This window comes from Palaemon carinicauda, chromosome 8 (assembly GCF_036898095.1).
Source record: "Palaemon carinicauda isolate YSFRI2023 chromosome 8, ASM3689809v2, whole genome shotgun sequence".
NCBI classification, from domain to species: Eukaryota; Metazoa; Arthropoda; class Malacostraca; order Decapoda; family Palaemonidae; genus Palaemon; species Palaemon carinicauda.
This window is the reverse complement of record NC_090732.1, coordinates 157163692-157187595: the sequence shown is the minus strand read 5'-3', so window position 1 is coordinate 157187595 and position 23904 is coordinate 157163692. Positions and strand designations below refer to the sequence as shown.

The 23904-nt window shown below is 42.2% G+C and overlaps 2 protein-coding genes across 2 annotated transcripts in view; both read left to right on the top strand.

Annotated features, from left to right (window-relative positions):
• LOC137646049 (mediator of RNA polymerase II transcription subunit 23-like) overlaps nt 1-23904 on the top strand; it is a 714542-nt gene that overhangs the window by 382775 nt on the left and 307863 nt on the right. The gene's annotated exons all lie outside the window — the stretch shown is intronic.
• Nucleotides 1-23904, top strand: part of LOC137644756 (KAT8 regulatory NSL complex subunit 3-like) — a 129920-nt gene that overhangs the window by 69297 nt on the left and 36719 nt on the right. Inside the window, exons 6-7 of the mRNA XM_068377653.1 lie at nt 1489-1616; nt 13002-13135. Coding sequence (XP_068233754.1) covers nt 1489-1616; nt 13002-13135 — 262 coding nt within the window. The remainder of the gene's footprint in view (nt 1-1488; nt 1617-13001; nt 13136-23904) is intronic.

The following is a 23904-nucleotide window of genomic DNA, read 5'->3' as shown; positions in this document are numbered from 1 at the left end:
ATTAAGACAAGTCTCATGAATAACTTGCAATTTACTTTTTCAAGTCTGTCTTTTTGATAGACCTCTCTGCTGCTTATAGTCAAATTTGTTTACTTTTAGTCTTTTCATAATACTTTCTTGTTTCCACTATCCAAAATGAAGTTATAAGTTTGTTCCAATTTGTTTTCTCGAAATGCTGCTAAATTTAATTTAATTTAACTGTAACTCCTATTCTCAAGGTTGTCCTTGGGAAAGCTGAATCTAAAGGAATATAATATATACTTTATTCAAGTGTGGTTGTATTTAATAATCATGGTATTACACATGGTAATAAATATTTTTTGATTTTTATGTACATATACAAATAATTATACACATTACATTATAATTATTAAGAGATATAAAAAGTAATGTAAATTTAAGCTAGAATTGGTGAGAAAATAATGGTATCTATTAATACTTTTAAAACTTATTCCATGAAGAAAATTATGAATGTTACTTTACTCAATTTAGTGATTTGTTTGTCTATAAACAAGACAAATGACCTAAATCTTTTTTTCATTAATAATGTTTCCAAAAACTTCAGTTCCCTTGAAAAAAAAAAAAAAAAAACTATAATTTCCTGCCAATGGTACTGAGCAAGTGCAGGCATATTCTTTGATCTCTTACAACCAATATTGTCATTCCTTGCATTTGACTTAATCTTATACATCATCATTCTTATTGCTTCATTTGACTATCTCATTTTTGATTAACCATGTTTCTCTCTTTTACTCATACTTTTAGTGTTTTCTGTACCTGTACTTTCATTAGAAGGTTAGAAGGTGAATCGTGATTATTCTATGATAACTGTAGAAGGTGAAGCACCTAACTATTTACAAATGATTTTTAACAACCAGCCAGTTCCTTCTGGTCTGGTACAGTTAGCCCAAATTTTAAATGTAATACATTTCTTGTACTGTACTGTATATTGTATGCAAGAGAAACCAGTACTATTACTCAGGATTCCCCAATGCCTGGGTAGTACTAAGTTCAAACTGTCAATTTTTTTAAGGGAAAAATGCTTAGAATAATTTTGGTTATAAAATATGTACTAATTATATTTAATGGTTTATATGAATAATTTTTTTATATTAGTATTTCTAATTTTGTAGGTACAACTTTAGTTGCAAGATGTAAGTTAAATTGGTTTGAATTTGTCACCAATTATATGGTAATAGTGAAAGGATAGATTGCTCTTGAAGCATGAGATTTACACTAGCTAGAAAATGCATCGAGATATCCAAGATTAAGATGACTTGGACATATGATGAGAAGGAATAAGGAGCAGCTAGTCTGGAAAAAGTTCCTGGTTTAGTTACTAGATTCAAGCCGATAAGTGATTATTGTTTTGATTTCTTATATAAATTACACAGATGTTCCTTTAGTTTTCAGTATTTTTTTAGGAGCAACGGAGATGATATAGTTGCATAAGTATGAAATCTCACAATTAATGGTCATCACTTTCAGGATTGGCTGGACAGAGCCACAGCTGAATCTCTTCAATAAAGTGGTTGAAATTTTAGATGCGGACAGACTAAGTCGTTTAGCCCTCAAAAACACTCACAATGAACCAGTTTCCAGGAGAGCACAAGTTGGTTAGTAAACGTAATTTTTTCCTTATACTGTAACTCCAAAACTATACGTGCATTAAAAACTGTTTAACCCTACCCTTATTTATTCATTTGTTCATACAAGAATATAAACCATGGTCTTTTATGCAAGAGAATTGCTGGCACTAACTGGAATCGGTTTGTTAACATTGTAAATAAATGTTGATAGGTCGATAAATGTTACGTATTGTTACAAAAGTGTTGCATACCGAACGTGTTGCCGTCAAATCTCTCTCCTCCGTGTCCTCTCTCCCTCCTCCTCCTCCGCACACACCGCCGTTAGCCGCTACCGCATGTCTCGAAGGTAAGAACAAAATAATAATGTTACATTTCATTGAGCATCATAACCAGTTCATAGGTATTTATTATTTTGTTAGCATAGAATGTTAATTAGAACAATTAAAAACATGTTTCTCCACTGTAGTATACTGTTTTTAGGATTTTTTTTTCAGAGGGTGGGAATGGAATAATTTTTTTTTTAGTTATTTTACATGGGAAAAATTCATCTGAGATACGAGCAAATTGACCCACGAGCTTGGTTCCGGAACGCATTAAACTCGTATCTCAAGGTATTACTGTAATAATCTGTGATTGGTGTCGTAGAAAGGCCTCTCTCTGGTCGTAGTGCCTTTAGCACAGAGAGTGGATTTCCTCGACTTCCTTTACCGAGAGAATTGTGTTAATTGTTATTCAGAAATTAGTTTGTGGACATGCACTGACTTTTGAACTAAAATCTATTACTCAATTTTCACACCTTCGTATAGAAATTGTTCCCTCCTCATTCCCACTTTGGTTAAGGTATTGCGTTGCTATAGTGACCATGATTTCACAAATTTTAATCTTTCTGGGAACCTACTGTTTTCACTTGCTTCTTGGTTCATGGCAGGTGGTTGGCAGTATAGCAGTCCCTTTGGGGCTAGGGTACAGATATGGGAAGCAAGAGAAATTTTTTTATTTCATATTCAGAGATCGTCAAGTTGAACTTATTTAGTGTCATTTTCTATTTGAAAGCGAGTAAAAAATAATGTATCTATTTTTTTTTCTTTTTTTAGATCTTGTTATTTTAGGGGGCAGAGTTGTAGTAGGAATCTTCCTTGTAAGGCATTTTCTGGTTGTTCCACACAAGGAGTACAGGATCAAGTACAAGCAGTCACCCATGCCCTTTGGTAGTTGAAACGGAACTCCTAACTAAATATTTACTGCCTCTGTTTTACTTATGACCTATTTTTTTAATCTATCTTTGCTTATTCCTTGCAGACTTCTTGGTTCATTGGAGGAACTGTCGAGAAGGTAGGGGAAAAACATGCTCAATCTGTTTGTGTTATTACATGCTTGGCAAAGGAGACATTCGTGCACAGACATGGTGTTTGATCACGTGCCCTCTCCTGCCATTCTTGCTCCTGTAAATCCTGTGCTTGTAATGGTGGAAAATTCAATACAGTATCTCCATAGTGGTCCTTTGGAGTATGTGAAGGTCATTTAGCAAGGGCATTTCAGGAACTTTCCTATCAGCTTCATGTAGCACATGGCTTCAGTTAACGATTTTGTTGACGGTGTTTCTGGTACTGTTTGATATTCCCTTGAAATATCACCATGTACTGCAGCTGAACCATTGGCAATGGGGTTAAGGAATACTGATTCTATTGCAAAATTCAAATTCCTGATCAAGAATGGAACCTTTTCCTCTACAAGAAGCTCTCTCTCTCTCTCTCTCTCTCTCTCTCTCTCTCTCTCTCTCTTTCATGTTTCTGTTTTGCTCTCTTTCTCAACCCTTTTATCAAAACTATCAACTTTCAATTCCTCCTGGTTTAAAAAACCTAAAAAAATAAACTAAAATAGTAGATACTAAGGTACTATGGCTATTTATAATTAGCCTATATACATATTGACATTAGAGCTGACTGCTATCATATGCATCAGAACAGATCCTCTACAAGAAACAATCTCTCTCTCTCTCTCTCTCTCTCTCTCTCTCTCTCTCTCTCTCTCTCTCTCTCTCTCAACAGGTAAAGAAAAGGATGTCTTCCTCTGTCTACTCCTATCTCTTTAATGGCCATGTTGGAGCCCCTGGGCTTATAGCATCCTGCTTTTCCAGCCAAGGGTGTAGCTTGGCAAGTAATAATAATAATAATGCCCGTTCCTGCCATTCACTCCAAGTGAGAAGCACCTGATACCAAGCAAGCTTAGTTTGACTCCTCCCTAAACCAAGCTGACCCATTTACAAATTTTTATAAGTCCTTTTAGTTACTTTTGTCTCTTTAGGATGAGTTATATGCAATTGCTCCATCATTAAGAAAGAAGTGTTTAAGGAGTATGGGTTAGAAACAAAGTAGTCAGGGTGAGAATGCGTGTAAGAAATGTATTATCAGCTAGAGTGGATATGAATGTGTTGAGGTTGTTTGGCCATGTAAAGAGAATGGAAAATGGCTATTTCTGAAGGTGATGAATGTAATAGTTGATGGGAGAACTACAGTATAAGAGGAAGGCCAAGGTTTATTTGGATAGAGTAGAGAAAGTTCTAGGTGATAGGAGGATAGATGTGAGAGAGGTAAAAAAGCCTGCTAGAAATAGGAATGAATTGCAAGCGATTGTGACTCAGTTCCGATAGGCCCTGCTGCTTCCTCCGGTTGCCTTGGTGACTGCTGAGGTAGCAGCAGTAGGGGATTCAGCATATGAGGCTTCATTTGTGGTGGATAAGAGGGGAGAGTGAGCTGAGGTACTCAGTATCAACCAAACTCGGCTAAATCCCTCGTCATCCTGGGAGGACCGAAGAGAAGAAAAGTACCCCCTTTTTTATTTATGTTGGCTACCCCTAAAATTGGGGGAAGAGCCTTGCTAGTTAGATAGAATCTGTCTTATATGGATGATAATATTACAGTCATACCTCTCGATATGAAAGAATCTGCTTACAAAATTTTCATTCTATGAAACGAGACAAAGAATTTTTACGACTTGCATCACGAAAAATGTTTTGAACAACGAAAGTAGGTACGGTGCGAAAGCCCGATGGTGTCCAAGACTGATTTTAAAATTCGCGCTGCCAGCCTGTAAACTTGCTACCATCCTCCCGCGCTCCCATTGGTTATCTTTATACCCTGTTACCAAAGGAGGCGTAAACACTCTCAATAGACCTAGCAGATGGTTATTGGCAACTACCAGTCAGCCGCCCCCTCTCCTCCTACCTAGGATTCAAACTACAGAAGACAAATTATGTCTTCACAGTCATGCCCTTTGGACTATATGTAACCCTAAGGATATTCACAAAACTTGCGGACATAGTCGTCCAACAGCTACACTTAGAAGGCATTCAGGTAGCAGCATACCTGGATGACTGGCTGGTGTGGGCAGCATCCAAGACAGCTTGTCTGCAGGCAGCCACGAAGGTGATCTAGTTCCTGGACCATCTGGGCTTCAAGATCAACTACAAGAAGTCTCGCCTCTCTCCAGCTCAAGAGTTTCAATGGTTAGGAATCCATTGGAACTTGCAGTCACACCGCCTCTCCATCCCACCGAAGAGGAGGAGAGAGATTGCAAGTTCTGTCAAGAGACTACTGAAATCCAACAAGATTTCAAGTCACCGACAGGAAAGAGTACTGGGCTCTCTCCAGTTTGCAGCAGTGACAGACCCAGTGGTGAAAGCACAACTGAAGGATGTGTCAGGAGTCTAGAGAAGATACACATCAAACGCTTGTAGAGATGAACAGAGATTGACACCGACCTTACTGCGATCACTTTTAAGGCCGTGCTCAAAGGTCAAGAGCCTAACAAGGACAATTCCCTTACAACCACCTCAACCTTCAGTGGTCATCCACACATATGCCTCACCGGAAGGATGGGGAGGCCATTCCCATCAAAGGAAAGTACAAGGGAATTGGTCGCACCAATTCAAGACCTTCCACATTGCAATATATAGGGGTTTGTGTCTAAGAAAACTTTAATGTTTGTATGTTATAAAAAAAAAATATTTTAGTTTTCATATACAGTGGTTTGTAGCGCTCAAGTCCCTCCCCCCAAAAAATGTCTTAATCTGTTATTATTCCTTTCCAGGTATTGACAGCAGCCCTGTACACTCAGTAGGGAGTGTAAGGGAAGTTTATTCTTCAGAGTACTGTATGTACAGTATATAGAAAAGAGTGAGTACATCCGTCCCTGGAATCCAATGTATTGCAAAACATGATTATCTTGTTTTGATAGAAATAAATGATGCATTGCTCAAAATGGGTGAAACGGGAGAAAGTGAAGATATAAACTCAAGTTTCAAGGCTCAACTAGAAGATGATGTCATTAGAGAAGTTTTAACATCAGGCACGGATCTTCGTCAGTATTCTCAGTCAGTTGAAAAAGAGCTTCGACGGTTGGAAAACTTGAGTATCCAAGAATATATCAACAGGGCTCAAGATATTGCTACTCTACATAACCAGATCACAGAATGTGATTCCATACTGGAACTTAGTGATGGACAGTTTTTTTAAATGTTTGCCCCATAACCAAGTGAACATAAAATGGCATAGAACAGTTTTTTGCAGAGATAGCCTAAGTGTGTTCAATTCCTAAACCCAGTGGATTGTTCATGCGGATTATGAACCACAGTGTTGCGGGGTTCTCTGTTAAGCTTGAAGTATGTTTCTGTCATAGTCAGGAATAAATCTGCATGATCCACCTGAGTATGTTGCTAGTCTGCCTGGGGAAAGACAGTTATAAGCGAGATTGCCGGGATCTTCTAGTTTTGCCACATGAATTGCAATCCCTGTTTTATGAACCCTTTGATTGTGAGGCAAGCTACTGGTATTTGCCCAAATAGATACATGGTTAGGTGGGCCTTTGTTTATACTTGTACTGTATTAGAACACTTATGAGTGCCCCCACATGTGAATAGTTTTTGTTATTTGTGGAGCTGGAGTGTAAAGCAATACTAATTTTGCCTTTAATTGATTATTTTAATTGATAAAACAATGTTAATGTATTCCTAACAGTTTTTTTCCCTTTTCAAATAAATATTTTTTTCTTATTTTTTTATGAATACAGCATTTAATTTCAGAACCTTTCACCATGATGTCCTGTTCTCAGCCGCTATTTTTTAAAAAAATCTTTCCAAGTTATTTATAATTTATTTTCCCACACTGTGTCCGGTTATCAGTACAAACAATTGGTCCTGTTCGCATAATGTTCTTATATTTTTACTTATGATCAGCAAGCTAAAGGCAAGAGAAGCAAAGGGGTAAGTCAGGTGCTAGCTGGGTCCCCTTGCCCAGTATAAATCAAGGGGTGATGCCCAGTGCTCCGATCTCTTGACCTGTTACCTAGATTTTTGGGTATTCCACTGTTGTTTACATTTTGTGTAGTGAACGTCGGGTTGTGGTCGGCATTCGGACACTATGCAGTTCGGGTGCTACCATTGGCCACAGTCCGCAAACCACTATAACATCAACATTCTGGAAGCCATGGCAGTCTTCCTAACATTGAAGAAACTATCCCCTCACAGATCAGCTTACATCAGGCTGGACTTGGACAGCGAAGTAATAGTGAAATGTCTGAACCGACAAGGCTCGAGATCACCCTACGTCAGTCACGTGATTTTAGCCATCTTTCACTTGGCAAGGAAGAAAAAATGGCACTTATCAGCAGTTCACCTGCAAGGGTTCCCCAATGTGACAGCGGATGCTCCATCCAGGCAAAAACCCATAGAGACAGAATGGTCCCTGGATGCAGACTCATTCTCCTTCATCTTGGAAAAAGTCCCGGAACTGCAGATCGACCTCATCGCAACGAGCGACAAGAAGAAACTACTTCGATATGTGGCCCCATACGAGGACCCTCGGGCAGAAGCAACGGACGCCATGTCCCTCGATTGGAACAGATGGAATCATATCTACCTGTTCCCACCAACAAATCTCGTGCTGAAGGTCCTCAACAAGCTGAGATCCTTCAGGGGAACAGCAGCAGTAGTGGCCCCCAAATGGCCCAGGAGCAATTGGTTCCCTCATAGAACTGAAGCTGAAGCTGTTTCCTCTACCGAATCCAGTTCTATCCCAACTGGTTCAGAAGTCGACTGTCTATGCTTCATCATTGAGAACCCGAAACCTACATCTCATGATTTTCTCGCCAAGAAAAGATTCCGGATCTCAAAAGACAACATCGACTTTATAGAAGAATACAAGTCAAAGTCAACCAGAAGACAATATGAATCATCTTGGAAGAAGTGGGTCTCCTTTATCAAAGCAAACAGACTGGCAAAAATCTCGATAGACTTCTGCCTTTCCTTCTTCATCCACCTTCATGAACAAGGCCTGGCTTCCACATAACTACAGTGGAACCTCTACATCCGAACGTATCTACATCCGAATTTTCCAACATCCGAAGTAAAATTCGAGCAAATTTTTTACTCTACACCCGAATTTTATTTCGACACACAAAGTAAGCAATTTTCGTCGTACTGGTTGTATCCGAATTTTTCGACACGCGAAGTACAATTCGAACACTTTCCTACTCTACACCCAAATTTTTTTTTCGACACCCGAAGTAAACAATACCCGTACGCGTAGTTGGTACTCATAGCGCCGGATGTGTTTTTTATTTCCGCCGATAGAAGGCAGCACTTCGACCTCGGAGGGACCCTCAATTAGCGTGGCTTGGGTCAGTCCTCTGTTCTCGTCGGCTTCTTGCGGTTGTGCCCTGTGCGTTCTGCTATTATTGTACTGTATTAATCGTGATTTTTTACGTGCATCCTTTTACGGTAATTTACGTAAAGTATGGGTCCTAAAAGGCTTAGTTTTGCAAGTGGTAGTGGTAGTGGTGAGAAAAGGAAGAAGGAAATGCTTTATTTAGACGTAAAGCAAGAAATTATTGAAAAACATGAGCGTGGCATCCGCGTGACTGAACTTGCTAAACAATATGGCCGTAATATGTCGACGATCTCGACAATCCTGAAACAGAAGGAAGCCATTAAAGCAGTGAAATCCATTAAAGCAGTGAAATCTTCTAAGGGGATCACCATTATTTCAAAACGACGTAGCCCTATCATAGAAGAGATGGAACGACTTCTGCTAATCTGGATCAAGGACAGAGAGATTGTTGGCGACACCATCACCGAAACCATCATCTGCGAGAAGGTGCACGCCGTCTTCACAGAGTTGAAGGAGGAGAGCTTTGGGGGTGATGCTGGGGAGAGTTCAACCGAACCTTCCTCAGACGATTTCAAGGCATCTCGTGGCTGGTTTGAGAAATTTAAGAAACGGTCCGGGATTCATTCAGTTGTTTGCCACGGAGAGGCTGCTAGTGCGAACACAAAGGCTGCAGCTGACTTTGTCAAGAACTTTGAAAGGATCGTGCTGGAAGAAGGCTACGTAGAGCAGCAAGTGTTTAATGGTGATGAAACCGGGCTGTTTTGGAAGAAGATGCCCAGTCGAACCTACATCACCGCCGAAGAGAAGAAATTGCCTGGGCATAAGCCAATGAAGGATCGGTTGACTCTTGCCATATGTGCCAACGCTAGCGGGGACTTTAAAGTCAAGCCCTTACTGGTTTACCATTCCGAGAACTCTAGGGCCTTTAAGGTACACAACGTGGATAAGGACCAGCTTCATGTTTTCTGGCGATCCAACTCGAAGGCCTAGGTCACTAGGCAGTTCTTTGTGCAATGGGTTAACCAAGTTTTCGGCCCTTCTGTGAAGAAGTATCTTCATGAACAGAAATTGCCTTTAAAGTGTCTGCTATGCCTTGACAATGCACCCGCTCACCCCCCCGGACTTGAAGATGATATCTTCGATGAATTTAAGTTCATGAAGGTGCTGTATCTTCCACCGAATACCACCTCTATCCTCCAGCCCATGGACCAGCAAGTCGTCTCGAATTTCAAGAAGCTCTACACCAAGCACCTATTCAAGCAGTGCTTTAATGTCACGCAAAGCACAAACCTAACTCTGCGTGAATTTTGGAAAAGCCACTTCAACATCGTGCACTGCTTGAAGATCATAGATCAGGCTTGGGTGGGATTAACTCAACGGACCCTCAATTCTGCCTGGAAGAAGGTGTGGCCTGATGCAGTTTCTCCCCGAGATTTCGAGGGTTTTAACCCCGAACCTGATCCCGTGGTGGGTGCAGCGGAAGACGTAGAGGAAATTGTCTCCCTTGGCAAGTCCATGGGTCTGGAGGTCGACACAGATGACATCACGGAACTCGTCGCCGAACATCACGACGAACTTACCACAGAGGAGCTCAAGGAACTCCATGCTATGTCTGAGCACATGAGTGATGACGAGGAAGGGATCGAGGAGGTAGAACATGTGTTAGGTTCGGCGCAAATAAAAGAGGTGTTAGGAAAATATCAAGACGTGGTCGACTTCATCGACAAATACCACCCAAAAAATGGCAGGTTTGTCGTGCAGTTGCGCAGTTTGATGATGTTTGCCTAACTCACTTTCGAAACATTCTGAAAAGCCGTACCAAGCAACTATCTATCGATAGTTTCTTTAAAAAACTACGAAGCGAACTCGTAATGAAGAGGAAGGAAGTGGTGCAAAGAAAATGGCAAAGAGTGAAGCGAAAGAAATTCAATCAATTTTAAGTGGAGAAAGTGAAAGTGATTAAAATTAATCATCAAAAAGAAAAAAAGAAAATGTAAAAAAAAATATAAAATATAAAAATAAAAAAATAAATAAGCTAAGTTATGTTAAAGTTCACTTAGTGTAAGTTAGAATAAGTTACGGTAGTGTACGTTTATCGTAGTTAACCTCTCTACCTCCTCTCCGCCCGTCCGTCTCCTCTCTGCGTAGCAAGACCAACAACACCTGCGTTGGAGTTTCTAAGGTAAAGTGATGCTAAAAACCCGTTTCTTATTTATCATTTTTTGATAATTCTTCTTTTTTACATGTCTATTATCTAATTTAGTGTGCATTATTCTCATGGGAAATTATGTGTAGCAATTTATTAAGGAGTTATCATAGGTTTTTGAGCTCAACCACGGATTAATCCTATTTCAATGTATTCTTATTGGAGAATTTGTTTCGACATCTGAACATTTTCTACATCCGATGTCGGTTGTGGAACGGATTAAATTCGTATGCAGAGGTACCACTGTACGTGTAAGTCAGCTTTGACTAGACGACCTCTTTACGCCTTCCAGGTGGACCTGTCAAACAAAATCTTCAATAAAATTCCGAAAGCATGCGCTAGACTTAAACCAGCAACCCCTCCAAAGCCCATATCATGGTCCTTGGACAAAGTCTTGCACTATGCTTCAAACTTGAACAACAAAGATTGTACCCTAAAGGATTTAACGCAGAAAGTGATATTCTTGTTCGCTATAGCCTCAGGGGCTAGAGTTAGTGAAATAGTGGCCCTATCTAGAAACGAGGGTCATATTCAGTTCACAGAAGAGGGAGAACTGAATCTCTTTCCCGATTCTACCTTTATCACCAAAAACGAGCTGCCCATCAAAAGGTGAGGTCTTTGGAGAATCTGCCCTCTGAAGGAAGATGTCTCTCTATGTCCAGTAGTGTGTCTTAAGGTCTATCTTTGAAGAACTTCAGGCTTAGAGGAGGGACAGCTCTTCCTAGGCGAAACCTCAGGATAAAACTTATCCCTAAAACAACTGAGGGGGAAACTCAACTGCTTTATTCACAAAACGGATCCTGACAGTACACCTGCAGGTCACGATCCCAGAAAAGTTGCTTCCTCGTTGAACTTCTTTCAGCATATGGACTTTGATAGACTCCGCTCATATACTGGGTGGAAATCTTCTAGAGTCTTCTATAAACATTACGCGAAGCAAGTGCATGAAATAAAACACTTTGTGGTGGCGGCAGGTAGTGTTATAAAACCTGTCGTCTAGTGCTGCGATGAACAGTGGACTGTTTGGGACTTAACAGTAGACTAGGTGAACAGGTATTAGCATCTTTGAGTGTAATACCCATTACAGTAATGAAAATCACTATAGTGATTCTCGGACTGTTCTATATAGGTGTAGAATCTAACCAATAACGCCAGTGCCGTGTGAACAAACGTACATAGTGTTGAAACATATCCAACATCTAAGTGAAATCAATCATATAATTTCACAATATTGAGTAGCACCTATGCCTAATCCATATTATATTTATTTCTTCCCTTACAGGTTAAAAATATATATACCCAAAGATGTTGAAATGTCAAAAAATTCTATTTATGATACATTTGTTGTTGTAATTTTATATTTGTCTATACAAATAAAATACATAAAATGTATCTGCGTCTTATTCGCCCTGTATGAAATTGAATAAATGATCCAGAGCCTTTTATTTTTCCTAAAAATAACATACTTGACAGTATAACCTCTGTAAGAACAACTTGGTAATCTCTAAAGAGTTCCACTTTGTTCCTACGAAATACAAACTTTGATACCTTATAGTCGGTATCGACAATTTCCCTGCAGGGGGCAGGCAGCCCTAAGTTAGTTCCAAACTTAGTGGATATGACAAACAACGGTAATGTCATATATATTAGGTCTGGGAGACCATATAAGGAACTCAAGTAAAGGCACTTATACATACCCACAGATATAGTACTTTCAAGTAATTCTCTGGTAATCTTCCATCAGGACGACATGGCTGAGCCCAAAAAAACTAATTTTAAGCAAAGCAAAGAATCTACCGGTATTTTTGGGTGATATGGCCATGTCGTCATGATGGACCCTCCCTCCTTTCAAAAAGGAGTATACAACTATGTAACAAAAGTCCCCACCCGAAACTACTCTATCTGCGGCTATCCATGCTTAATTGCATCAAGGAATAGTATGCCGTAGTAGTACTGGGAGGGGATCCTTCGGGTAACCTTTATAACGGCTCCCCTTCAAATTCGCCACTCTTCCCCCCTCAAAGCGAAAACTTTATTTGTGGTGAAGATTGCTTTGTGTGGTATCAAGAAATACGACCCGTGATATTATGCGATATCCTTAAAAGTTATATTAAGGATATTCGTGCCAGGAGCTAGAATTCTGGAAACCTGTGGTTAATTCTCTGGGAGTATCACTGTAGCCAAATATCCCTTGGAAAGCTGCCTAAAGGAACTTTCCATCAGGATGACATGGCCATATCACCCAGAAATAGATTTTTCGCTTTGCTCAAAATCCGTTTAATGATATTTAGATATATATTTTTTTTTGTGTTCTGATAGGTTGAGTGTATTTTGATATTGTATATGTAATATGAAGGTAGGGTTGAAATTAAGAGCTAGTCAAAATATTATTTCATGGACACATATTGAGCAGAGAGATTTAGTTGCCTTAATATATGACCGTTTCAATTAACTTTTCTTGCATTTTCTATCTGCTATATTTTCATAGGCATCAGATTACTTCCATGACATAAGAAAAATAATTGAATTTTGTGTTCTCAGACAAAACTTCTGCCAAATTCCGCAAAGTATTGGGACAAGTCAACTGGGATCCGAAACTAACACAATGGCTGCACTCTACATTGCTGCAGCATCTAAGCCTCTCATACTTGGCAGCCTATTTAGATATATTACAGGTTTGCAAATTTTTATTTTGACTTTTTAAATGTATTACTTAAACATTGGTTGTGTACTTTATTGCATCAATAATTGTTAAGTGCATTATGTCTGAAATAATGTTGAAAATGATTATAATTGGTAATAGGATTTTTGTAGTTTCATGATAGTGGAATTCCTTTTTTAAACATTTAAACTTACCCGCTGGTTATATAATAATAGCTTTATGCTTCTGTCCACGGCAGAAATTCAAAACTTGCAGCAATCGCATAGATATGCCAGGTATACACTAGCGCCACCACGGAGCTAGGTCGAACTATCCCTCCTAGTATCAGATTTTCTTCTGCCGCCATACTGACTACATAGAAATGGAATTTACTTGTGTTTAATCTGGATTTTAGCAATACCTTGGTGATATACTCTTGTTACGGGTTTGAGCATTCGCTTATTGGGTGTTTGTTTTATATTTTATTGCGATGCTATAGCGTAAAAGGTAGGATTGGAAATTTTTCAACCTATTTTTTAACTAACGAAAGCATATGGCGATAGGTAAACATCTCGCCTCATCGATGACATCACAGTCATTTGACATAAGCTCGAGTATGACTTTCATTTTCTTTCTTTTCTACAAAGAATGATAAGTTAATACTATCTTACAAAATATTAAGTTATATAAAATAAAAGGATTATGATATTTTAAGAAAATTTTTGTCATTTTGGTATGCTTTCTTTGGATAACCTTTGATCTGTTTTAAAGATTATCTAGCGTTCATGTTTATTTATGCTACGCAGTCCTCAGTCTATCGTTACAGTAATACTCTTTGTATCGATATTTATGAAAAGTACATTTTTCTTTAAAAACTAAGTTTTTAAATTATATTAGATAAAAGGAATATGTTGTTTTCTAATTATATTGGTCCTTTTAGTATTATTTCTTTAACTAATCTGTTTACAAAGATTGAATATAGTTAGCGTTCAGTTAATTTTTATACGATGTAGTATTCATGACAATCAATATAGTCTCACGATTCTTTTGATCGTTGTTTATTTGTTCGTTTTTGGAATACAAAATTTATTCATATAATATTTATAAATGTTCCAATTGTTAAATGTGACTGTTCGTCATTTATTGGATCCCCTTAATATTAAGAGTTCATTTGAATATATAGATATATTCTTTATTCATATATATATTCATGTAATATGTTGATATTTTATATTAAATATTTTGTTACATTTTATATGGGATTCAGTGACTTCAAGCCCTCTACGGGTGTGTATACTTTTGGTTTTATACCAGAGTCAAAAATGTAAATTTTTAGTGCTAAATTAGTGCAGTGAATTTTATTCAATACAGTGGAGGGTGCATATGTTCAGACCTGTTGTTATCCTAGCCTTAGACCTCTTTCAAGCTCCCGGACCCATGTAAGAAGTTAAGTCGAGCGGCAAAGGGAAGCGAGAGGCTTAGCCTGGCGCTTACCGTCTTATAAGACCTGAGCAGAAGTCCCGTCGAGCGTTTTCTGTTGACGATCCCCAGAACGCTCGCCCTCGCCGTAGGTAAGGTGAGGTAAAAGTGTTTTCTAACTTTAACCGATATCGCGCATCAGGCGCAAAGCTGAAAACAAAATTAAAATAATTCTTGGCAGGTAATGAACATTTAATGTTCTTACCTCCTAAAAAGAGCTGAACTTGATGGCGCGTGCCAAGCATCTGAGCATGATGGCGCTCGCCAGGTGGCTTAGCATGGCGCCTCGCGCCAAGCTGAACGTGACCCTTCGTGCTAAGCTGAGCATGTCGCCTCACGCCAAGCTTAACGTGACGCCTCGCGCCAAGCTGAGCGTGATGCCTCGCGCCAAGCTGAGCGTGACAACAACAGAGCGTTGATCATATAGCTTTCACTAGATGCGATCGGCATAGCTGCGTCCGAATCGCGAGCGTTTTTTAATCGCAAGCATTATTATTCTGAAAGTCATGTGGCACTGAGCGTCATGAGCTTTCATTACATCAAGTAAAACTTGATGTCTACATGACCATGAGCTTCTAGTGTTGGAACTTTGTTACGCCAGGCGCTATATTAAGAAATAAATATTAACTAGAAAGATATGTTCTCAGACCAAGGCCTGCTTGAACTAATTCTTGGTTGGGAGAGCTAGAATTAAACCTCTAAAGCATTGAGGTCAGAATTCAGAACATTAAGGAGTTGACTCCTAGGAAACAAGACATCTCTACCTAGGTTAGAGACTTGTAGGAGGAAGGGAGTAACTTTCAGAAACTCATGAGAGTTTTCTGAAGAGTTTCCATTTTATTTTGTACCTGCTGCTCCTCATTCCGCCTTCAGAGTTTTTCGCTAAGGAAGACTGCAAAGGAGTCTCTGTTTATTATTTTATTATTATTACTAGCCAAGCTACAATCCTAGTTGGAAAAGCAATATGCTATAAGCCTATGGGCTCCAATAGAGAAAGATGGCTCAGTAAGAAGAGGAAATAAGGAAATAAATAAATGATGAGAATAAATAAACATTAAATCATTCTGAGAAAAGTAAAGTCAAAAGACAGTGCTGATAGAGCAGTGCTTTAGCGCGTCCTCAATGCAGCATAAAGAACCTAACTGCAGATGTTGGTGCAGCAGCACGTTCAGCTGCAACAGCAGGAAGTGCATTAGAGCTTTTGTAAGAGAAGGCAGTCCCCCCTTTTATGCTGTATACGGCCTGTCAGGATGTCAAAAGTTGGCAAAGCTTTAGTTCAGACTGATAAGGATCTTGTACCTGAGTCTGGTGTTATGGTACAGGCACTGCCGCTTCCGCCAGACTGTTTTCCTTCTGCTGAAATGCGGAGCGTGATGTAAGCGATGAAGGCAAGTTTGCGATCAAAGTTTTCTACACCGGTGTCACCTAATGTTGATCCTAGTTGGACTATGCTGCTGGCATGAAGCAACGGCTCTCATCTTTTATGCAGTCTTATCAGCCTGCTGTCAGAAAAGCATTGGTTCGTCCTGATTCTTTTCAGGACGCGTTATCGCACAGGCGGCCTACCAACAAGCTAATTTTGAACAGCGTGATAAGGCTTCTATATCCCATTGAGTGTCTTCTCTTGATACCAGACATCAAACAGACAAGTGTGTCATAGAGCGTTTACCTTCCAAGCGCGGCGACGATCGCTAGGCAGCTAAGCGCGACATTGGGCGTCAAGCTGAACGCGACATTGGGCGTCAAGCTGAACGCGACATCGGACGTCAAGCTGAACGTGACGTCGAGCAACAAGCTCGTGACGTCGAACGTCAAACAAACTGTGACGTCCAACGTCAGTCACATACTGTTCAAGCTTCGTCCAGAGGACAAAACCTCTCTATGGAGACTCATAAGACTCTGCTTGCAGCAGTAAAAAACAAAGGTCCACTGGATGATCTCTTTAGATCTCCAGGATGCTTACTTCTACTTCCTCATCCATCCGAATTTCAAGCTACCGAGGTTCGTGTATGGGAGGAAGTTGTCCAGTTTTGAGTTCTTTGTTTTGGGCTAAGCACCACCCCTCAAATAGAGGGTGTGCCTGTAATGACATATTGTCGAGTCCTATCCTTAGACCTCTGGAAAGAAGTATTCCAGTTTTGGGGCCTTAGGCTTCGGCCTCACCACCACCCTCTAGTCTTCACAAAGATCATGATGAATTTGGCAAGCATGCTCCACTCAAGAGGCATCAGAGCCTCCTTGTACTTGGACGATTGGCTACTAAGAGCCCCCTCACTCAATCGCTGTCTGGAGGATTTACGTCTGACAATGAGTCTGTCAGAGGAGCTAGGACTTCTGGTGAATTCAGAGAAGTCTCAATTGATTCCTTCCCAGAAGATCCTTTATTTGGGGATGGAGATTCACAGTCTGACTTTTCAGGTTTTTCCATCACCTGCAAGAATACAGCTAGCTCTCCTAAGGCTTTGTGCCTTTCTAAAGTAGGAGTTTTCTTCAGTGAGGAAGTGGATGAGTCTCCAGGGAACCCTCTCTTCACTAGAACAATTTGTATGTCTGGGGAAACTTAAATTTACGACCCCCTCAGTTCCATCTCAATTGCCATTGGAGGAAAGAGGACAGCCTCGACAAGGAGAGCATTCCTCTTATGGAACCAATAAAAGAGTGCCTTCGTTGGTGGAACAACATAAACAGGCTCCAGGAAGGTCTCTCTTTGGAACAAAAGTGCCCAGACCTTGTGTTGTTTCGACGCCTCGGACTCTGGGTGGGGAGCAACACTAGGAAAGTCAGAGATTTTGGGTCTGTGGACAAAACAACAGCAAAGTCTCCACATCAATCAAAAGGAGCTGTTAGCAGTCCTGTTGGCTCTCAAGGAGTTCGAGAAGCTAGTACTGAACAAAGTAATACAAATCAATGCAGACAATACCACAGCTTTGGCCTACATAGCGAAACAAGGGGGAACGCATTCGAGGCCTCTTTATGAGATAGCAAAAACTCTTCTCGTTTGGGCACATCAAAGAAAGATATCCCTGTTGACAAGATTCATTGAAGGGGAAAAGAATGTGAGGGCAGACAGCCTCAGCAGGAGGAATCAAGTTCTCCCCATAGAGTGGACACTGCATTTAGATGTATGCAAGAAACTTTGGCGGATTTTGGGGCCGCCCTCTCATAGATCTATTCGCAACTTCAAAAACCAGAAGACTAGAGAATTGTTGCTCCTCAGTTCCGGATCTCGAAGCGTCACACATAGACGCGTTCCTGATGGACTGGTCACACCTAGATGTGTACGCTTTCCCTCCTTTCAAAGTGCTGTACAAAGTACTACAAAAGTTTGTGTCTCACGAGGGAACCAGATTGACGTTAATAGCCCCCTTCTGGATGTCAAGAGATTGGTTCACAGAGGTACTGGAATGGATGGTTAATGTTCCAAGAGGCTAGTCATTGAGAATGGATCTCAGACAACCCCACTTGGCAAGAAACCATCTAAACCTCCAAGCTCTACGTCTGTCTGCCTTCAGACTATCGAAAAACTCGCATGATCTAGAGGATTTTCAAAGGAAGCAGCCAAGGCTATTGCTAGAGCAAGAAGAACTACTATCAGGGTGTGCCAATCCAAGTGGAAAGTTTTTAGATCATGGGGTAAAGCTAACTCCGTTTTCTTCATCCTATACCTCTATAGCTCAAATTGCCTATTTCTTTTTAGAGCTTAGAAGAAGGCACAATTTCTCCTCCTCACCCATTAAAGGGTACAGGAGTATGTTAGTAGTTGTCTACAGGCATAGACATTTAGACCTCTCGAATAACAAGGACCTTCAGGATCTCCTTAGATCCTTCGAAACCTCTCAAAAACGTCAACACCAGCCTGGAATTTAGACGTGGTTTTAAAATTTCTTATGAGTGACAGATTCGAACCTTTGAACTCTGCTTCTTTTAAAGATCTGACTTTAAAGACTTTATTTTTAGTAAGCTTAGCAACAGCTAAAAGGGTCAGTGAAGTTCATGCTTTTAGCAAAAAACATTGGCTTTAGAAACGGCAAAGCTATATGCTCCCTGCAGCTTGGATTTCTAGCCAAGAACGAATGTCCTTCTCACCCATGGCCAAAATCTTTCGAAATTGCTAATCTCTCTGATTTGGTGGGTGAGGAGCAGAGAAGGTTCTTTGTCTTGTTAGAGCACCAAGGTTCTATTTAGACAGGACTAAAGGTTTAAGAGGCAATTCAGAAGCTCTTTGGTGTGCAGTCAAAAAGCCTGCTTTTCCTATGTCTAAAAATGCCTTATCATATTTTATAAGACTTTTGATTGAAGAAGCTCACACACACTGTGGTGAGGCAGACCTTAAGCTCCTGAAAGTTAAGATTCATGAAGTTAGAGCTGTGGCAACTTCTATAGCTTTTAAGCAAAATCGTTCTCTGCAAAGTATGGTGAATACAACGTTTTGGAGAAGTAATCTGTATTCGCATCACTTTATTTAAAACGTGTCCAGACTCTTTATGAGGACTGCTACACTTTGGGTCCATTCGTAGCAGCGAATGCAGTAGTAGGTGAAGGATCTACCACTGCACTCCCTTAATCCCTAGTACCCTTTTCCCCCTCTTGGAACTTTTATATATTTTTATGATTGGAGGAAATTGTTAGACAATCTTCCGCAATCTTTGACTTAGTCAGGTTGTCATTTGTTCCTTGAGAGCGCCCGGAACAAGGGTATTAGTTGAGGTCCTGTCAGCATAGAGGTTATTCACTGTTTGACAGCTCCTAGAGTTCAGCCCCCTGGGTGGATCGCTGGTTCTCAAAGGACAGCAGACTTATTAATGCAGAGAACCAGTGAAGTCAGCTTTCTTAATAGGTATGAACCCTTAAGCTAGTTTTGTTTTAAACTCTCTAAGTGAAATTCCAGTAATGTTGCTGTCTCTGACCTGCCACCAAGGGTGTCAATCAGCTATTATTATATAACCAGTGGGTAAGTTTAAATGTTTAAAGATTATATTTTCATAAGTAAATTTTTGAACATACTTACCCGCTGGTTATATAACTTAAACCCCCCCCCCCCCTCCTCCCCTCTAGAGACCTATGGGCATGGAAAATCTGATACTAGGAGGGATAGTTTGACCTAGCTCTGTGGTGGCGCTAGTGTATACCTGGCATATCTATGCGATTGCTGTGAGTTTTGAATTTCTGCCGGACAGAAGCATAAAGCTATTATTACATAACCAGCGGGTAGGAATGTTCAAAAATTTATTTTATGAAAATATTATTTTAATACTGTGTTTCCTGTGTCATAAGAGCACCCTTTTTCCTCAAAATTGACCCCAAAAATCACCCTGCATTTTAACACTAACTAAAAGTTGTATACGAGAGTTAGACAGCTTTCAAACACCCAACTAATGACGTACAAGCACTTGCACTCACCACACTCACCAGACATAAGATATAAACCTTCATTTATAATTCATATGTAATGAATAGATTTATTTTTATTTGTTTCGTAACTGGAATACAAACCTACGTTATTTAATAGGGGTATTACTTTTGGTGAAGCTGAAATGACGAGCCTTTAAAATTTAGTGAGGGTTAACTCTTCATTGAACTATTTAGCGTGGGGGAGGGTTAGTTTACTACCGCTCCTGCTTCGCTCACACACCGGTGATTTAGCTCACTTTTCTTTTGGCTCGGATGGTGAACGGTCATTGCGTTCTTCATCCTGACCAAGTTATATTTTGGATTGCCATTAGTGCTATTTGTTTGTGTTTGTGTTGACTTCTGCGACCATGCGTACTTGCCCTAGACTTGAAGGCAGGCCCTGCGTGACCTTCATGTCGGCCGTGGACACAGACTGCCACACCCTTTGTCCCGCCTGCAGAGGTCGACGGTGTGATAGTGGTAATAAGTGTAATGAGTGTCAGGAGTGGTCTGCTTCCCTGTGGGAAATGTTTGTGCGATGGCAGAAGAAGTTAAAGCGTGATATTCTTCCTTTGAATGTTTCTTTGAAGGGAAAAAACCCAAGGCCCCTTTTTCCGCCTCCTGACCTCCCTCTGAAGCTCCTACTCATTAGGCCTCTTCCGAGAGACCATAGAGCAGTAGCGTAGACCCTTCCCCTAGCGAAGCAGCACCACCTCTCTCCCCGGGTAAGGCCTTGTCTATGTCTTCTGTGTTACAAGTGTGGTTGTCCTTGGGGCTTCTGGGTCCGCCCTCCAAGGACCCCTTGCAGCAACTTATCCTCCAAGGTGCGATTGTGCAGCCGTCTTTGACTTCGGTGGTGGATCCTCCAACTCTCGTCGACGTAGTGGTGTCAGAGGCGTTCTTCTGTGGCCGCTGCTAACGCCCCTGCTCCTCCGCCAGACTCTCCAGCTGTTGCTGCCGACTACGTTTCCCCCGTTCCTTTTCATCCTTCGAGGGGGAAACTCAAGTCCATTGTCTGTCTCTCCCTCGGGGGAGTTTTCTCATAGAGACTCGGCTTACTGATCCCACAGTCCCTAGAGGGTGTCTCCGTCGCAGAGCTTGCCCTTCGCTTCGCCTTTGAAGTTGCCCATCACCATTGGTAAAAAGGCACCTCTTCGGCTCTTCAGCCTCATCTTCGTAACAGTCCCCCACAGAGGAACCTCCTCTTCTGTCGTCTTCTGGCCCTCAACCTTCGCCTGTTCCTGGTCCTTCTCCTGACAACGCTGCCGCTAGTCCTCAGACTTCAGCCCTGGACTCTTCTGCTGATCGTTTGTGATCCCCATCGGTGGATGTTCCCTTCCAAAGGACACATCCTTGTTCCAGTTCAACCTTTCATTCGACCTGCTGACCTGCCGTCACAGTTCCTGTCTCCTGTACATCCTCCGGATGTTCTACCTAAGCGTTCAGTTGCGCTCCAACGCTCTCCAGCTCGCCAGCGCCCTGCAGTGCACCAGCGTTCTCCAATAGCACTTCAACGCCAGCCTGCACTCCAACGCTTTCCAGAGCTTCTTTGCTCTCCAGCATATCAGTGCTCTCCAGCACATCGACGTTCGCCTTTGCAACCATCCCCCGCAGAGGAACCACCCCTTATGTCGTCTTCTGGCCCTCAACCTTTGCCTGTTCCTAGTCCTTTTCCTGATGACGCTGCCACTAGTCCTCGGACTTCAGCCCTGGACTCTTCTGCGGATTGTTTGCTATCCCCATCGGTGGATGTTCCCTTCCAAAGGACACATCCTTGTTCCAGTTCGACCTTTCAGTCGACCTGCTGACCTGCTGTCACAGTTCCTGTCTCCTGTACATCCTTCGGATGTTCTACCTCAGCGTTTAGTTGCGCTCCAACGCTCTCCAGCGCCCTGCAGTGCACCAGCGCTCTCCAACAGCACGTCAATGCCAGCTTGCCGTCCAACGCTTTCCAGAGCTTCTTTGCTCTCCGGCACGTCAGCGCTCTCCAGCGCTTTGATGTTCGCCTGACCGCCAACCTTTTCCTCTAATGCCCCAGTGATCTCCCGATCGCTGGCGGGCGTTCTCCAGCGCAGCCCAGCCGTTCCGAAGAGCAGCGTCTGTCAGCTTGCCAGCGCTCGCCAGCCAACCTACGCTCGCCAGCGCAACTGCGCTCTCCATCTCAAGGACGTCAGCACTCCCCAAGACGTCTGCGCTCTCATGCACAACTTTGGTCTCTGGCTCGCCAATGCTCTTATGCACAGCCTCGGTCTCCGGCTCACCAATGCTCTCCTGCACAAAAGCACTCTCCAAATCAACTGTGCTCTCCTGTATGTCAGCGCTCCACTGCGCATCAGCGCTCCACTGTCCATTAGCACTCTCCTGTGCGAAAGCTCTCTTCAGCTCATCACCACCCTCCGGTTCGGCGGCGCTCTCCAGCTTGCCAGTGCTCTCCTGCGCATTCACCGGAAACTGCGCACCAATGTCCTCCTGCGCAGTGCCGCCTGCACATTCTCTGGAAACTGCGCACCAGCATCATCCTGTGCAGTAACTTACAGTGCGCCAGTGCACTTCTGCGCACAAGCGCTCTCCAGCCCACCAGTGCTCGCTAATGTGCCAGCGCTCACTGTCACACTTGCGCCATAGCCATGAGTAGGTTCTACAGGCTCCTTGGTTTAAGGAACATAGAATAGATAGGTCACCATTGCCTCATTCCCCTTCCCGCAAACTCATTACAGGGCAACTGCCAGGGAAAGGGGAAGGGGTCTATACAGAAAGGTTCAGGATCCCGAAGCTACCTTCCTCTAAGGCGGACCTATCAACAGCAGAGAACCGTCGGTCCTTTTCCCTTAGGGGATCTATCTGACAGTGCGTCAGTCAGTCAGCAGCCGTGGTTCAAAGCTATAGCCAGAGCAGTGGTGCAAGCCTTCAAACCTGCTCTGTCTGGCAGCTCTTTGGAGCATCCTACAGCTCCATCAGACCTACTGCAAGGAACTACGGCTTCTTCCCCCCTAAAGAGGAAGAGAGGAGTCTCAGACGCGATCACATCCCCGAGAGTAAAGCCGAGTCCTGTTAGGCCATCGAGGCCTTCTCCTCCTGCATCTTCTACTGGACGCTCTCCTACCTCACCTTTGTCAAGGGAGTCGCGCTAGGGAGGGGGTTCCTCTCTTCCACCTTTGGAGGAAGTTTCCCCTTGCACGGAGAGTTCTTCGCTACCGATGGAAATCAGGAGGGATATGACAATTCGGCCTTCGATGCTTGAGACCTACCTCCTTCCTCGAAAGGAACCTAAGGACTCCAAGTCTTTTCCGAAGTCTTCTTCAAGGACCTCCAAGCCTACAGATGTAGCCAGTCACTCGAGGGATGTCTGCGACCCACCCCGAGAAGAGCTTTCGGGGGTGGAAGAAAGAGACTTCGTTACAAGTCCAAGTTCAGAAAGATAGCAGAATGAGTCGAAACATGCATTCTGGCAGGTTCTGAATCATGAGGGTTCTCAATAGGTTTACCGAGCCAGAGATGCCCCCACAAGAGGGCACGTGTCTTTGGCACCCAGAAGCCCTCAAAGACCAGTGCAGCCTTGCCTTGGTCTCAGGGGCTGAAGGGTGCCAGGGCTAAGATTGCACTATAGCTCTCTAAGCTCTCCTCCTCCCAACGTTCCAGCTCTACCACCAAGCTTCTCCCACCTCTTTGTCTCCAGCAGAGGAGGTATTTCAAGATCTTAGACGAGCCTTGTCCAGCTCATCCTTTCCATCACTCCTTGGAAGAGCTCTCCTTGGGAGTCTCTCTAGAGAGAGACTCCAACTGACAGGTCTCACTCTCGTCAAGAGATCCATAATCAGGACGAGGTCATGAATTACGCCATGCAGGCTACTTCGTGGCTTGATGTTTGGTTAGGGACCTTGGGAATTCTGGTACGAACTGAAGATTTCTCCAGGGAATGTACCAGGAAAGCAA